Consider the following 18039-nt stretch of genomic DNA (forward strand, 5'->3'; position numbering starts at 1 on the left):
TGTATGTTTGCTGTAAAGCATTTACTTTCCCTTCTTTTTAAAGAGCTGGTTTATGAAGTGTTTTTTGGAAACACTTGTTAAAGAGAAATGAAAAAGACTTGTTAGTATTTTAAATCATATCTTGTTGGTTGAATGTACAAAGTGTTTTTTCTTTCTTCTTGTTTTATCTAGAAGTTATATTTGCTCCTCATTATGACTGTGAGGGGGAGAAAAGGGGGACAAAGGGACAACTTGGTTGGTTTGCAGGGATTAGCAGGATTCCTTGGCAGGAATGTGTTAGACATTATTGAAAAGACTGTGTTCTTGGGTACGCATGCTGGACACATTTCCTCATCTGACACTCTTAGTGTGCATTACCAAATGGTGAATGCCGTAGATCAGGTATCTCCAGTGTAAACTGGTTGAGCTCTATGATAGCGACTTCAGACACAGACCTTCTAAACCCAAAGGCTTGTGGAGTTCTACCAGCTTGGATGCAAAGAAATCCATTTCAGAGGTAACTTAATTTGAATTATTCCTTTTTTTTCTCCTCTCTGGTTCTTGTTCCACTCCTAAAGGCTTTCTTGGAGATGTTCTCCATCTTTTCATCTGGTACTAGATCTCTCAAGTAACCCCATCTTAAAGAGAGTTAAAATCAGTTCAAAAGCTATAAGCAGTTTGTTTCAGATGCCAGCATAACTAGAAAGCTGGTTGGACTGGGAGAAGCTGAACTTTCTACAGGACCAAACAGGAAGGCAGAGCCACCTCTGCAGTGCACTCCCTTGAGGGTCATCTCCAGAGGTCCATTGTCCAGCCCAGCTGCTGTGGTGTTATGAACCAGATTTCTGCTCCTTGCTAAGTTATGTGATACTGTGCAAATCATATATTTTGGATCAGACTCGCCTCCGGTTAAAATAATATTGCAAATTTCACATACACATTTGAGCTTTTCCTAGAATCTCACTAAGCAGGGATGGAAAGAAACTCATTGAAGAGCCCTGAACAATACATATCCAAGACAACCAAACCTGAGTTTGTACCAACTACTAACCAACTGTTTTCCCACTGTGTAACAGAAGACAAAATGAAAAATACCTTTGGAAAAAGAATTACAGTTCTTTAATAAACCAACCCCAAACCCAAACCTTCTGGCCCCAGTTTTTTCACTTTATTGCCCTGCTTTGCCCTTTGATCAGTGTCTTTACTTGGGTGTCATGGCAATATAATAGGTGATGGTTTTAGTGTCTGAACAGAAAAAAATTATTCTTTGTCAAAGAAAAGAAAGCATTTGGAAGGGAAATAGAAAAACTTGAACTTTTCCATATGTTTGCAAGCTCGTGAAAGCTGGCCTCAAAAAAATCCCAATGTTAAAAGGGTTTTAAGTGTGGCAGGAGTATCATTAGGTTGTTAAGATTTACCCTCCCCTCTGAAACCCAAACCTTTATTTGCATACACTGCAGGCTCGTCATCCTTAGTCAATTAATGAGCAGGTCTCTGTAATCTGGTCCTAAATATACTCCGCATAGTTGGGTGAAGCTTGCAGAAAGGGGGCCGGGATCATTGTTCTGACTGTGTTTTGTTAAGACTTCTTTAATCAAAACATTCATTCAGATAGAGAGGCCGGCTGCATATTTTGGCATTGCAGCCAAGGGGAGCAGGGACAGGGTTGGGGTGGGGAGGGAGGCCTTGGAGGAGGGGTTGGTGTTGCTTGCTTCTTCTTTTCCTTTTTTTCCCCAGTGCTTGGAAAGCAGCTATTTAACTGGTGTGGAAAAACAAATAGAAAACATACATGGAGGTCATGACTTCTCAGGGATTTGCTGAAAGTATTTTTTAACAGGGATAGAAATATCACCCCCCAAGCTGTGAGTGTCTGAGATGCGCAGCCCATCCTTGTGGCCTTTCTGCCTTTTTTTTTTTTTTAAACATGGTTTGCTTTGGCCCAAATGGGCAGAGAAGATAGAACTAGGCAGGACACACAGCTGTTGTTTGGCCAGGTGCCACCTGGAAGAAGAGCCCTGGCAGGATGGGTTTGGTGCTCCCAGGGAGGGTGTCCATGCAGGTGCAGCGAGGGCTGAAACTGCAGATACAGGGGTGTCCAAGGGCTGCAGCCCACCCTGCCTGCAGGCAGCTTTACACTCAGGCCAGCAATGACTCCTGCAGCTCTTCTGTCACCTACAGAGCTGTTTTTTAAAAGTATTCTTCACTCTCCATAGACTTCACTGGCATTCAGCCTGCTCTTCCCCTCCACGTCTTCCCCTATTTGTAATTTTCCTGCATTTACAAGTTTAGATGCTCCAGTGGCCCCTAGATCTGAGGTAGCCAGTTTGAAACTCTGTTTTCACACTCAAGTTGCCATGGCATGCTGAGGGGTATCCCACTAGCTTTAAGTCAGAGAGGCCAGTTACAGAAACCTCACTAACCTGAACTGTGATGTAACTGCAGTATCTATGGACCATGAGCACTGATGGGAGCTGGGCAGGGATTAGCTCATGGCCAGAAGTGGCTCCCCAGAGTTGGTCCCAAGAAATGTTCTTGCTTATGTTCTTCAGTTCCCATCAAGCAAAAAGTATTTTGGCCTTTCCCCCCCTCTAACTCTGGAAAAGGGAAAGAAGGGATGGAACTGAACTTTTCTTCAAACATGAAAGACTCCTTTTACAGTCCATTGAGACTTCTAATGTATTACTTTAAATTTTGGTGCTTAAGAGAAAGCCATAATGGGTTAATCACATGCTCAAACTGGAGACTGCTCCTTCCTGGTTTCCCTTTTCCAAGCTGGAAGCTTATCTTCTTGGCAGCTGCCAGCTTTGGCCTTTGTGTTAAATCACATTAACCTGACACTCCCTCCTTGGCTATTATTGGTCTCCCTCATGAAGGAAGCTTGGGAGTACTGGAGGAAAACCAGTTGAGTTGGTTTTCCAACCAAAAAAAAAGAGTTGGCAGCATCTTTTGCTTTTGTGGCAGACACGTCCTCCTTGTGGAGATACTTGTTCTCACAGCCCATTCACTTTGCACTATTTCAGTCCTTCCTACCAGAGGCTGCAGTAAGAGGATATTGCTCTCCCAGATGCCAGAAGGGTCCATAAATCAGAGGAAAACAGGTGTCTTCCAAGTCCAGAGCAGTATATTTTGCAGTCCTGCAGTAAAAGCCACAATGCCTTGTCAAGGCTGGTTAACAGGAGGGTATCCTCCCTTCATAAAGGAATGATAACTAGATCTCAGATGTCAAGCCTCTGACCCAAGAAGGGCTGGTGTGAATTTAGGGCCGTTTGGTTTGCTGGAGGAGCCAGTGGGTGTTGGGATGCTGTTCTGGCTCCCTGGCAGCCCCCATAAGCTGCCTGTCAGCTCATGAGATCCTTATCTTTCATAGTGCTGTCAAGTGTGTAAAGGTTCCTGACCTGCATGATGCAGGGAAAATCCTTCAAAGCAGGATCCCTTACTTGTCTTCTGGCCTCTGCACGCATAAAGCTCATAAACCAGAAGACTAATAAAGAGAACCCAATCTTTATCACATTAAAAAAAATTAATGTAGCTGTCGTGACGTGGGAACAACTCCCCGCTCACAACTGGAGATAAGGATTACGAGTGTGGAGGCAGAGCCCTCTTGTCAGGGAGGGATGGATGGGGATTGTATTGAGGTGCTGGACTGGAACTCTGGAAGCTGATGGCCAGCTCCCTGTCTTGCCATAGCTGTCCCTTTTGACCCTGGGTGTGCTGCCTTCTGTTTTTTCTATTTAGCTGTGAACCCTCTGAGGAGAGAAGGAGAAATGAGGAAATAAGCCATTTGTTTTATTAAGAGATTCTCCTACCACTGTCGGTAATGATGCTGTACATGCAGCAGTCTGGAGTTTGGATATTTCTCAGGAGATGAGACTGGAAATCCTTGAGTCATCTCCTGATTACCACAATGAGAGAACGGAGTCTCAAAAGCCTAGAGGATTGATCAGGATACAGGAAGATAATTGCTGAAGAGGTTTTAGGATCACTGTGTTTCATGGCAGGGGCTGCCTTCCCATTTCCCTATCTCAACTTCCTCTTCTCCATCTGCAAGTAGAATTATGGTTGAAGATCACCTCTGCCCACAAGCAGGTGAGGAAAGGCACACAGCTCTTTATTCCATTGTTGGTAATGTTGTTTTTTGATTGACATAATATTACAATTTGAATGCACATTCCAGAAATAGTCTCATCACTGGAACAGAACAAGGCTAAACAGGGTTATCAGAGGATTGGGAAATGTAGTGCATAGAAGTAGGAACGATAACACTCCTACTCCACATATGATAATGATTGGATACTGGACTGAGTCTAGAGCAGTTCCACTGTAGATAACAAATCCAAAGTAAAAAAAAAAAAATATAATCAAAGATGTTGGTGCTTATGTGTGTCCAAAAAAAATTATTTGCAGATAGATGTTCACAACTCTGGCATTGTGCCTCTGCCCAGAATATTTGTCCAAATATTAAAAAATAGTAAATATAAAAAATGGACTTTTAATGTAGTTCTGTGTCCATGAATTTTCAGCTACACTTTGGCAGTAAGCCCTAAATGTGATAAAAGACTCTGCACCATTACATTTTGCTTTTCTCTCTCTCTTTTTTTTTTTTTTTAATCTTTTCTTTGTCTCTACAGGCAAAGCTGAAAGCATAGCATAGATCTTGAGTTATGGCTGGTGTGTTTTTCTAAGCTAAAGTATCTTGTTAGCTCTTGTGCTAATGATTGCAGCAGAATCCAAGCCTCTATGGAAATTTATGGGAAGAGAGGTTGCTGCTGAGCATTGTGTTGGACTTTGGATCTTCCTTTGGGTCCCTCCAGGGCTAGACTTAGCCAGTGCCTCATATGTAACATCAAGGTAGAAAGTCTTTTTAGAAAGTCTCTGTCCCCATTTTACAGATGGACTTTTGAGACACAGGAGGAATAAAGCCAAATGCTTCAAAGACATTTAGTGGAGGTTAAGTGCTGAGTTTCCTTTGAAGGTTTAAACCCAAATGACATGCTTGTGATCATGTAAGAGATTTGTGTCACCCATGGGAGCAGAGCCATTTTTTCAGGGTAGTGTCATAACCACTCCACAATCCTTCCTCTTTCTTCTCCCTAAAGCTCCCACTGACTTCAAAGGTGAAGAATTATGGCCCACATCCCACAGCACTGTGAGCTCAGACGTGTATACAGAGCTTTATCCACACATATATTCCATCAGGGACACTGACTCAAGTAAAACTACACAGACAGTGGGGAGGGAAAGAAATTTTTGCAAGGCTGGGATTTCTCTTTTATTCTCATAGTCCCTTTCTTTAACCTTAAAAGTTTAACTGAGAAATGCAGGGTGTACCTAATAACTGAGTTTGTGGTCCATCTGTACTGTCTGTAGGAGAGCTGTAACCTGAAAGAAATAGGAATAGAATAAAGGAGGAGTGTTACCTTACTAAGTAAAACAAAATATTCTTTATTTTTAATGCCTCAGTGCGATACATTATTCAGTTTTCCACTAGAATGATATACAAATATGAGTTGGTTGGGTTCTTAGAAAGCTGCACGGCTTGCAGAGACTGGATGTAAAGAATCTATTTGTCTCTTATCATGTGCATCCACTAGAAGTGAGCACACCCCAGGTCATGCATTTTTCTCCTGATCCAGCTGTTGCTCTCCTATGTGAACAGCAAAATTAGAAGTTTGGATTTTTTAATGGACACATAAGCCACTCCATTGTACATTTAAATACTGGTAGCAATATTCAGGTATTATTAGATAAGTCCATCACCCAGGGGCACAGCAAATGTCTCAATCATTCACTCTCAGCTCAAAACCAACAGATTCTTATCATTAAAATGTTAAATTTTTTTTTCACAAAATTACAATAAAATAAAAGGGGGAAGGTACATCCTTTTGGTGCATATTGAGCCCATCCTTTTAAAATAACAGATCTTCTCTTTTCCAAAAAAACCCCCAAACTTAAACTCTGGCTCCAGTTAAGAGTTTCCTAATTGTGTGTGACTGTTTCTTGACTTCCTGATCCCTGTCTGGTTTAAGGGTTTCTTAAATCAACAGGAGCAGCTGTCTCCCTGAAGCCAGGCATGGTGTGTGTCACTGACTGTGGAAAGGACCTGGATACAGGGAGGAGCGGAGGTGATTAATGGGGCAAGTGTCACAGCTTAGAGTGTGGTTGCACTACTGTGTAGGGGCATACTTACTGCAGTCATTTATCTTCTCTCCTCTGCCACACACACACTGAAACACACGTGCAGATTTTGTTTTTGCCAGGCATCAGAAGTGCAGGAATGCACACAGTGCAGCAGGACTGTAGCTGATGCTGTGCCTCTCTAAGTGATGCCTTCTTTTGTCTTGTTCCTTGGGCAAGCAAAAGAAAGATTGACAAAACCCAGTCCTTGGTTTTAGTTTTATCTCTCTGCCATTGACAAACTTTCCCCACAGAAGAGAAGGAAAAAAAGGAAAGGGGCGGGGGGGTGGGGGCAGAGGCAAGTAAATGTCTCTGTTTTGTGTACTGTATTTTAGGTTAGATAGAGAGAAGGTTAAATGTGGATGTAGGATTGCAAGTGATGGAGTGCACAAGGCAGTGAAAGGTGCTTCCCTTCTTGGCAAAGACCTTATACAACATCTGCTTTTTGGGTATCTAGACCTCCATCACCAGTGAGATGCACAAAGCTGCTTGGTCCCCAAGCGTTGCTGCTGCTGCTGTGTGTAGGAGCAGGTTGTGCTCACAGGCAAGGCTGTACCTTGCATTCCCCAAAGCAGCTCAAGTGATTCAAAACCAGGACCCAGCCTTCACTTCCCTTCAGCCAGAAGCAGGGAAGAAGAGACTTCTCTTATGTGGATGTTGACCCTTCAGATGCTTCCACAAAATGTCACCTTCCACTTCAGTGCCTGAAGGCTTCCCTGACTCCTGCCTGAGAGTCCCAGTATAGGGAGATGCAAAGGTTTGGGATATCTCCATGGACCAATTAATTTGCAGCTTTGCATTACAGAGGTTACTGCAAGTGTAAAATGGCTACTCATTCCTCAGACTTGATTCCTACAATATAAATCTCTCCCTGTTTTTCACCAAGAATGGAAGCCACTATGTCCTTTGCTGCTGTAGCCAGCAGCATTTTATCTCTTTGACACTGTCAGTCTCCTCCTCGATCCCTCTGAGACAAACACGAATTCTTGCCAGACATGGAGGTAACTTCCTTGGTCTTTCACAGGGAACTGGTGTCTCCAAGAGGTCTGACTTAATGGGACTTACTGCTTGTTGAGTGCTGGCTCAGGGCTAAACTGAGAACAAGGTGCAAAGTACTTGCATACTCTGAGGAGTTCACAGGTTACACTGGTCACGCCAAGCCATGCTGGAAAGCCTGGAGGAAGGAATGACTCAGGGTAATGTGACTGAACCCTTAAAGAAGGACATGCTGTGAGGAGCACGGTGATTTGGCAAAGCAGGTTGAGAAGCTGTTTGGAAAATCAAAGGTCCAGCTGGTCTGTGAGACCCAATAGGCAGGGGCAGGGTCTCTTACATGGAGTGTTACCTCCATCTCCTTAGGATCCCCTGGTTCAGGAGGTGTGGTCCCCTTTTTCGTCTCAGTCAACTGGGAACAGCCTTTAGTGTGAATCCAGAGTGAGGTGTAGAGTCATCCTGCATAATGCATGATGAGAAATCCCTGCTGCTTGGTCCCTCACATATATTAGGAGTGATGGAGATGGGGCTGCCATAAAAAAATTTTAAGGAGAGTCACTGGGAAGATGGAAATCAGTTTTTCTCCCTAAGACTTGCTGAAAATTTTTGGAGATGCAGTATAAGCAAAGAGGGCGGGAACAGACAAAAATTGTTGTGATAAAACAATGTGACCAATTGGAATGGGAAGAGGTGGGCTAAAAAACAAAAACAAAAGGCAAGTTTTAGAAAATGAGTACAGGAATTTTGTATAGTAGAAAACCAGAGATGGAATTAACCCAAGTAACAGAGTCACTGTACCAAGTGTTTCAGCATAGTGAGTGAAGGATGTTCCCCTCATGGGCTGTGCATGCAATGTCATTACCACTGACTCAGATTAACACTGGAAATCCTGGCAGCTTTACATGTACCTAGGGACTCAGAAATCTGAACCTGGGGTTTGCAGCTTAAGCTGCTTTCCAGTGGTGAGGCACAGAAAATCACCAGAAACTGCTTGGGTCCTGTTAGCAGTCATCAAAGACTGCCCCCTTACAGCTCTTCTCTCTGCAGGGCACATGGGCTCCTAAACCTTGTGGTAGACCTGGGACTTTCACTGCTTCAAAACAAATTGTTATCCTAATAATCAGAGACTTTTGATTATCTGTCCATTACAGCTTGGATCTTGGCTCATTCCTGGGTCTGCTGCCCTGACCAAAGTCCTTGAACTTTCAACCTTTCTGCTGTGTCTGTGAACATCTCTCCTCACCAAAGCAGGGACTGAAGGAGCAGTTCTTGTGGAAGTCCCTTCCTCAGATATATCAGGAATGTTCCAGGGATTTATGTGTTTCAATGCATGGTCTTCTCTGTTGAGACCTAATAGCATGTAAGGATAAGGGGGTTTACCCTGTGTGCATCTTCCTCTGTCTGCATTTGCTATCCTTTCCTCTTTTTAAACTGTTAGGTTCTTAAACAAACACATATACAAGCCAAATCTTACAGTCCTTACTTAGTCTGTGGTGACCTCAGCTGAGAACAGATCACAGGAATTTGTTATTAAACAACCAATAATTTTTTTTGAACAAGCAGAGAATAAAGGTCCAAGTAACTCACCCAGATGTAACACTTGAAACTACATTTTCACGAAGGGACAGAGCAAAATCAAAACTAGCTAAAGTTTCCTTTAGTAAAATACTAGTTTCACTTTTTTAAAAGAGAGTATATTAATTGGGAATTTTTTTCTTTTTTTGAGAGTTCCTAATTACCTCCTGTGTTCCGATCCTCTAGTGAGTTTGTGTGCAAAAGTGGTGCTCAGGTGGCTTCAAGAAGGCTGAATTAAAACATGCAGTGTTTTGTGGGTTCCTTAACCAATGCCACCTGGGCTATGGCCTCTCTCTTTCAGGTACCAAACTTCATCAACACAACACTCCCACCCCATGAGCAGGTGACAGCTCAAGAAATAGACAGCTACTTCAGACAGGAGCTCATCTACAAGAGGAATGAGAGGATGGGGAGAAGAGTGATGTCACTTTTAAGGGAAAACAGAGACAAGAGCTTCTTCTTTGCCTTTGGAGCAGGTATGGCATGATTTTTTTTCTGTTTTACTCTGTTACTATGATTGGAAGTAAAGTGTTTGGAATGATTCAGGTCTCAGCCTGTGGGAAAATTTCTTACAAGGCTTTCCTTTGAAAGAATTTTGTTTGTCCAGACCTACTTCTAAAATTGAGTGAGTTGTTGTAGGAGATGGATCTAGGTCCAGGCAGGCTGCACACAGGCTGCACTTCCTTTGTTTTCCATCTGGCTGTGGAAATGTGAAGCTGTAAGCGCTTTTCATGCTGTTGTGTTTCTTCCCTTCCCAGACCTGTGGGTTGCTTTGCCACAGGTGTAGAAGATGATTCAAGTGCCTTTGAATTCATAAGCCCATGTACTGATGGCAGTGAGTGTCAGAACACAAACCCTTTGGTGGCACAGGCACGTGTGTGTTGCTCCAGGCACTGGCCCAGGATTTCAAACCTTCTGGGGTTGCTGCAGTTAAACCTTCTCAATGGGTGACTGAGCTGCTTTGGTGCTGTATGTATACAGACTGGCTGGTTTGGGGCTTTGCACAAGTGCATGAGTTGTGTGTGTAGCTGAATACCAGCATTTTAAACCATTAAGTAAAAGTCCCAAGTGTCCCTCTTCCTGTTTAAGTGCTCTCCCTGAAGTTTGCAGAACAAAGATGTCTGCAGTACTTCTGTGAGCCTGCGACAGTACATGCTACTGTCCTCTCTCTCCCTTTTTAAATTTCTTTTCCCTTGTCCAATGGAATTCATATTTCTGTGTGATAAGAGTATAAATAATAACCATTCAGGCCCCAGCTCAGCAGAATCCTGAGCACCAGCTTAAGTGTCTCTTTGAGCTCCCTCGACTTCAAGGCAGGCTGAGATTGCTGTGTTGAGAACCAATCTGCTCCTCCTGCTCCCTCTCCTTGGCAATTTCTCATTTTTGACAGAACTTTGCTTCTCATCCCATGGCTCTCACTATGAACTTTGGCAAAAACTCACCTTTCGCTACTCACTTCAGTGGGAATTTTGATTAAAGACTGTGGGTTTTAGCAGAGACATGTGCATTTTGATGTATTTATTTTTTGAGTGTATCCGGACTGAATTTTCCCAAGCTTATTTAATCTCAGGCTTGGCTGATATTTCTGGCCAAGAAGTTTTGCTTAACTGTTTTTACAGTAGGAAAATATATCATGATGGCTCATAATTGGACAGGCATTCATAAAAACCAGCCTGTCTAACCCAAGGAGCGAGGTTTATCGGAGATTATCAAACACGATGGTTTAGAGAACTGCTTCCAGTTTTGGAAATCCCTTAACCAGTACATAAATGGAGCTCAGAGGATAAACTGGGCATCACTGCCTACTTGTCATGCTCTACACCTAGTCCACAGACCATGGACTAGGTGAGTCATGGATCCAGCAGCTATTTGTTCAGAGGTGAAATTAAGCCAATGGAAGCTAATTCTGTGTTACGTTCTTTAGAAAGGCACTTCTAACTTACAGGAGGTTTTAACTTTCTTCCCCTGTCCCCATCAGAGGGCACCTACCTGAAACTCCCAGGGAGCATCCCTTGGGAAAGCTGGCTCATAAAGAGCAAGGCTCACTTTGTCTTTTAGGCCCATTTCTGGTGATGTTGAAAACTGCCTTTGTTGCTGGGTTGTTTTGTTTTCCCAGCACTGAGCATGGAAGGACAGAACAGACAAACGGGTTTATTGAAAACTGGGGTGTGGGAGATGCCAAGGGAAGCTTTTTGTTTTGGGTTCTTTGTTCCAGCGTCCCTTTGGCTTTTCTCACCAAATTGGGCCATCCCTGCAGGCTATCTCTGCTTTAAATACAATTAATTCCTGCTTTCTTCTCTGGGGTGTTTTTTTCTTCATGCAGAGAACACTAAGAATATTAATTTTTTTTCAATGCCAAAACTTCTATGTGACCAAAGTGCAGGCAAGTTCATTTCCTCTTATGATTCAAATGCAATTTTTTTTCCTGAAGGATTTTTGTTTCCTCTTTTCCCCCCATGCACTGAACTTGAAGAGTGGGTTTTACTGATAAATTTTTTATTTTGCATCCTTATATCAAGTTCTTTTATTTTGAGGGATTTCTTTGGTATATGCTTGGGTCATGAATTCAAATTGTTTTATAAAACTTTGAGGGTTTGGTTTTGCCTTTTATAAAAGTAAAGGATGTTTTTGATGAAAGTTGAGGCTTTCACATATTCCCATGAATTCTGAAGTGCAAAATTTTAGTGCAAAATGCACTTTCAGTTAGGATAGGCATGATAGTCTGTAGGAGTTTATTTGCCACCAGAGCAATGCAATTTGAGATTGTGCATCTCTAAGACTGACATGATGAAGGGGAAATAATTTGAAAAAAAATATTCTGGACAATGTGCTTCGGAAGATAGTGCCCTTTATGCCAAGCATCATGTCTGCATTAATCCCTTAATTCTGAGGATATTGGAACTAATGAATGAATAGTAATTATATATGTGAATTATTAATTGGTTCCCAAATTTCATAATCTCCATCATAGTTTCTGGGAAAGGAAGAATTGGATAAAACTGTACTGCCAAATAAAATTAGGAAAATAAGTATTTTCCTAAGTAAGAAAATAAGCCTGTTATGAGAAAAGCACCTTGGAAGTACTTCAACAAATGCAGTTTTACAGACCAGGGCTGCTCTAGGAGGGAGCCCCGAGCCCTGCAGGATGATTCATATGGACTCAGAGGTATCCTGTTACTCCCAGGTATAACTGGAGCCAAGGGGCTGGGAAATAGGATCTCTCCCAGAAAACAGCCCTCCTGAGGCTGAGCCCTGCCTGTTCCTCTGGTGGCCTCCCTGCAGGGAGCTGTACCTTGTGCATGCTGCTGTAGTGAAGTTTTACCTGGCTTTTGCACAGTGGCATGCAGCTCCTGAGGCTCTGTTGCTCTCTTGGGACATCATCCTCAGCTTATGGTAAGATTTCAGTGCCGTGGATGGGTAGTTCTGTAACATCTAATAATTAATTAGTATAATAAGTTTGACTAAGGCAGAAGGCACCATGAAGGTGTCTTTGCAAATTGCAGTCAGGTTTGGCTCGGTGTATCCTGCTCCATGATTGTAGAACCAAAAAAACCACAAAAAACCCCAAACAAATCCAGTGAATGACTTCAAATGAAAAACAAGATGATGATATCCTGGCAGCCTGGTGGTGCAGGAGCCTGGTGCCACCGAGCTGGAGGATGCAAGTGTCTGGTTTTTTGGTAAAAAAAATGGGCATTTGTGGAAAACAAAATTTTTCTCTTTTCTTCTGGAAAAACAAGTCCATTTTTGCAGCTGTCAATCAAAATCCCAGGTGCTTGGGTGTCATTGCTCCCCTGTAAACTGGGATTCCCACTAAAATTTCACTATGTGCCACTTAGAGCTGTGCTGTAAAGACCTTGTGGTGCATCCTAGGAGAGCTGGTTCTGAGTCTGGCCTGTAACAGCACAAGGCTGTGAAACATCCTGCAGACAAATCCTGGGGACAAAGGAGTAGGCAGGGGACAGACATTTGAATATCCAAGCAAGCTGAGATAAAACAGTTTTTCATAAAGTGAACCAAAGTTTTTTTATGCTGTTGAAAGATGGGGGGTTTTGTTCCAGTCAAAAGTATTAAAACAAACCAAAAAAATTACACAATTCTAAAAGGAACTTTTCAGTTTTCTGTCGTTCTTAAAAATAAAAAATAGACTTTTCAATAGATTTCTGCCTTTTCCGTCTTCCATGACTTTACTTATTATTTAAATGTGTTGAAGTAATTCGGACTTTTAATTTATTCCTTTATAAAACACGTAGAAGTGAAAATAGCAATTTTTTCTTTCTACTTTCATTTCTTTCTCTTCTCCAAGAAAAATACAGGCTCTGTGTAAAAGAGACCCAGCTCTGTATCCAGTTCTGTGGACTTTGTTCCACTACTGCCAGTGTTTACCATGTTCAAACTTAATGTGAAAATCTCACCATATCTGTATTCACAGTAACTGTACCCTAGGAATGAAACAGCAGTTATTGTTTGTGCAGTTAAATGATATTTTTCATTTAATGGACAGGGTAGCTTTTCCCTTTGAATGAATAAAGGTAGCTAAATAGAGCACTTCCACATAAAATTTGGGCATTTACTTGGGTTTTGTGTTTTGAAAATCATGATGGTTTGCTTGGAATTATTAATCTGTAATAACAGTGAAGTGCCTTAGATATCATTTATACAGACAATTTATAAAGGTCCATTTACAGTCAAGAAAGAGACACACAGCCAAGAGCACACAGGCTGTTAAAAAGAGTTAATATTTTGGCAGCTAAGACCATACACATGAAGTCAATGTTTAAGAAAAAAACCCACTCTGGCTTATTTCATTTTTATGGGCAAATAATTTTCAAGTAACACTTATGATAACAGATGGATAAATTTATGTCTGCAGTTAATTTGAACGATAATTTCCTTAGGATGTTTTACTTGCATTTTTTTTCTTTCTTTCTTTTATGAGAGCTGTCAGTTTTGTAGCTGAGAGCTGGATTTACTGCTTCAGAAATTCAGATGCTGCTCCAGTTCACAATGTTTATTAGCAGCCAAATCAGTAGGCTTTAAGGCAGTGGGGTTTGTTGCTTAAAATAATAAATATATCATAGAAAATATTCTTTTACTGAGACAGAGTTGAAATGCAAGTAACATAGCATCTCCCACAGCAAGAGGGGAAGCAAATTGTCTCTGGACCACAGTTCTGGAGTGGAGGAAAGCACATGTTAAACCATCCCACCAGCCTCCACAACATCTGAGAGGTCAGAGAGGACCCAGCTGTTGTCTGTCTTGTGGTGGAAGCCAGATTGCCCACAGCTCCTGATGAAGCTGGTGATAACAGAGATCTGTTTGTGTGACAGTCAGAGCACTCTTGCTCATCTGCAGGCTTAGGTGGCTGAGTTTATTTATATTTATTGATGGATTAGGTATTTCTGAGATATTCTGCAAGAAAATAAATACAGGCTTTGTTGTAGATGTCTGTGTGCTGCCATGAAAGCAGAAGAATCCATCCCAGAGTAGCAACAGCAGAAATAGAATTTGATCATTTCTATGCTCAGAACTGGTGAATTCCGTGCCCATTCTTCAAGAGTTCTCTCAGTCATCACTGGATGGGCAGCATCATCAGGAATTATTCTGCTCATCATAAGTTATACTGTTAGTAGGAATTATTGAATAGTTTGGGCTGAAAGAAACCTTTAAAGGTCATCTAGTCCAAGCTCTCAAACAGCAGTTACTTGCTTCCAAAGTAAATGTTCTCTGGTGGTTCTTCATAATGGGGCTCAGAAGTGGGGTGCACTCTGTTTTCAGTAGGGAAAGGGAGAATTGTGCAACTTTTCTTTAGGGTGGGACTGGTACGAGAACACAAGAATATAAAATCTCTTCATTGTAGTCCTCAGCTGCAGCTCTTTCCCTTTTGTCCTCTCTGCAGAGGATTCCCAAGGGAATTTCAGCACACATCATTTTAGATACTTGGTGTACCAAAGACAGAGGCAGGCTCAGCCTTCTTCTTCTGCAATGAGCAGGAGTTACAGACATCTCCAAGGTGACCCAAGTCTTCAGTGGTCTTGATCACTACAGAGATGTTCTTATTTTTCTCTGAAAACTAAATCATTCCTGAGAACGTATCCAGATGATGGAGCTTGAACATGCTTCATCAGCGGGTAGTGAGCTGGCCACAACTGAGCTGGAAGGTTATGGATGTCGAATTTTGGGGGAAGGGGCCAGAGGAGAGTGGCAGTGGGATTTTGTTCGAGAACCATATTTCGACTCAGTAGTTTGGAAAAGGAAAGGAAGTGATGGATACTATGAGCAACTGCAACTCAACTAATTAAAATCCTGAGAGCCTTTGTGAAAGCCATTAGCACCTGCCATGGGATCTGGCACTGGGGTTCACATGTGTTACTTGGAAGTGTTTTTTCAGGAGGAAAGTGCCTTGAGGCCGCTGTCCAACTGCACACTGAGGGATGGGGATTTACAGATGTTGAATATGCAAATAGCTGCTTTGCACACCCAATTGAGGCAGTATTCAGTACAAATCAGGCACCAGCGCCACTGTTGTGTCACTGGGAACCAACTGATTGGAAGTCTGGTCCTCTCTCCACCAGAATTGTGGAGCTCTTTACAATTTTCACTCATCATCTCAGATCCTGTGTGGAACACAAAAGGAAAAAAAGGAGTGGATAAAAAGAAAAACGAAAGCATTTGCAGGCTGGAATATAAAGAGACTTTATCCCCCAGGTCAGGAGTCCTGATCCAATGCTGATTAGTGGTGCTACTGACATCACCAGCACAGTTCATCAATGGGGTTGTCTCAGTGGAGCAAGAAGTTGGCGACCAGGAGATTGAACTTGGCCAGCCTACAAAAGAGAAGAAAAGGGTGAATTAACAGTTTGCAGATGCTAGAATTCCCTCTGCTCGTGTTTATTTGGGCATCCAGATGCTTGTAGTGAGGTCAGCCTGGTTTTGTGTATGGATTTCTTTTACTGTTAGTTTTTAAGGCACAGTATCACTTTGCTTTTAGAAATAGGCTTGCATGCTAATTTTGACAAAACCGTGCAACTGATTCATTTAAAAGTCTTCATTAAACAGGCAATGCCTGATTCTCTTTTCAGACACTCTTTTGTAAATCAGGAGATACTCCACTGGGGAAAAGCTTGTTCCAAGTGCAAATCCAGCCTGCAGTCTTTAAAAAAAAAATTCAAGGGAACTTTTTAATGTACACTGATCTTGTATAACACAGGGGTTTTGAAATCCCTGAATATTTGCTTTTCACCTGAAGCTTAAATCAGCAAAGAACACCTCAGTTAAGGAGGCCAAAATAAACCTGCCTGCACCACCCTTTTGTGAATAGGGAACTTCTGTTCCGAAGGCTGATTCCTGTAATTCTGATTTGAGAAATTCCTGTTGTATAACAAGATACTAATTGTAGAAATACAGCATAGCCTACACAATGGTGAGAGCTGTCTTGAGGACTCTGTCACCTGTACCAACCAAGGAAGGCAAAACACAGCAGGTGAAAGAAAAACCTCCAATATTTGAGGTTGCAATTTGTTTTTTCCCATGTATGTCATCACCTAAACTGTTGAGGTAAGCTGGGCAAGCCCTGGACTGTGTTTGGTGGTCTGGTGGAGAATTCATTGTGCTCAACAGGGAGTCCTGCCTGGCTACTGCCCACCTTTGCTTTCACTGTTGTTCCGCTGAAAGTGTGTGCGACCCCAAATCCTGGTCTTTTTTTGCCAGTTGCAGGTATTCAAACAAATGCTGAAAACAACTAAAATGAGCCTTGCAATATGCAGTGTGTACGTTCACCAGCTCTGGAGTAATTTTGCCCATGATGAATAGGGAAAGTTGCCTGTGCGCTGTAGGATTTGGGTTTAAAGAAGCACATACATTAATGTCAGCTCCTCTGGGTCCCTGACATTTTCATATCATATTTATTATTATGCCTGTGCCAAGTTCTACTGTGTAAGTCTAATTCTGTCTCTCTGTTCTCAAAGGAAAGAAAACTCTATTGGCCCCTCCTGCCCTATAATATAAGGATTTTGGTTATATCCTTACTGTATTTCTCTTCAACATCTGAGATGTAAAAAATGTGGACATAATTTGGGAAATTTACTCTTCATAAATGAAGAAGCATGAGAGGCTTAAGCACTCTGCTGAACAGGAATGGGCTTAAGCATGGGATGAAATACTTTTTCACCCACACACACACGCAAGAGTTTGCTGTGGATCCACAGGCCACCCTGTAAGCTCTCAGGAGACCAGGCAGAGCTCCCATATAACTCTAGGTTTCATAATGGGAGTGTTGAAATCAATATATGGATGCCAGACAATTCATCACTTCCCATCCCAAAACTCAGCTGAAAATTCCCATCCAGCTCTAGCAGTGCTGTTGGGAAGATTTTAAAAGAACAGTGAGGTGAACCCAAGGACTGGCAACCTTCCTCTAACACTGAGGTTTCTGTGGGATGCTCTGTGAAAGGCAAGCAGATTGCAAAGGGCCCAAGGATCTTGTCTCAGCTGGGATACCTTTGTGTGCTGCCTGCCCTGATTAAAATGTCTCTGCACCCAAGTGTTAGTCCCCCTGCAGTCTGGTGTTGTCCCAGCGCAGAAGAAAATCTGGTTACTCCTTTTCCTTGAATTCAGAGCCTGGAGTGCAAGCAAAGATCGTTCAGTGGTGTTTCAAATTAATGCAAGTTGATGGGGTTGGCCTGAGTTCACGTTCCTTTCTTCTGCCCCTCCTGCCTGGGTGCGTACTCCGGAGGAGGAGCCGGGATGTCCCAAGGCATCCTGGACCACCATAGCTGAATTCCCTGCAGCTCCACTCTTGGAGCCTCCAGCTGTTGGAGCAGAAGCTGGAAAGGGAATTTAGTAAAGCCAGGAATTTAGGAACCAGTTTGTACTGCTTGTCGTGTTGGTCTCTTAGAGGTTCACGCCATTTCTGACCAGTTTTAGAGCCAAGTTGCAGGAGAACTGCATATGGAGAAGAACCAGTGCTAGTGTCTGGAAAGGCAGGGCACAACTTTTGGCTGGAGTCAGTTGTTGTGCAAAAGTGGATTTGAAGCTGAAAGCTTTAGAAAGCCTGGCTGTAATTTATGTGGATTTCTTGAGGATTTTTACTGGTATGGAAACTGGGACTGGAAATCTCATTAAACTGGGCGTTCTTGTGAGAGTTTCAGGTTTTCTTAGTCATGGTTGTGCCAGGAATATCATCAGAGAAAACTTGCTGAGAAAGGATTTATGGATTTGGGATCAGATCCTATTCTCACAGAATTAATGGTAGTTCTGCAACTGACATCAATGTGACTGGCATGTGCACCTGGATGAGACGTTATTTATTTGTCATTC

General features: G+C 42.4%; 1 protein-coding gene across 1 annotated transcript in view; it reads left to right on the forward strand.

Moving 5' to 3' along the window:
* Nucleotides 1-18039, forward strand: part of TRABD2B (TraB domain containing 2B) — a 262429-nt gene that overhangs the window by 150178 nt on the left and 94212 nt on the right. Inside the window, exon 4 of the mRNA XM_041421843.1 lies at nucleotides 9023-9197. Within this exon, the coding sequence (XP_041277777.1) occupies nucleotides 9023-9197 (175 nt within the window). The remainder of the gene's footprint in view (nucleotides 1-9022; nucleotides 9198-18039) is intronic.

The sequence above is a fragment of the Onychostruthus taczanowskii genome, unplaced genomic scaffold (assembly GCF_017590055.1).
Source record: "Onychostruthus taczanowskii isolate IOZ18803 unplaced genomic scaffold, ASM1759005v1 scaffold7, whole genome shotgun sequence".
NCBI lineage: Eukaryota > Metazoa > Chordata > Aves > Passeriformes > Passeridae > Onychostruthus > Onychostruthus taczanowskii.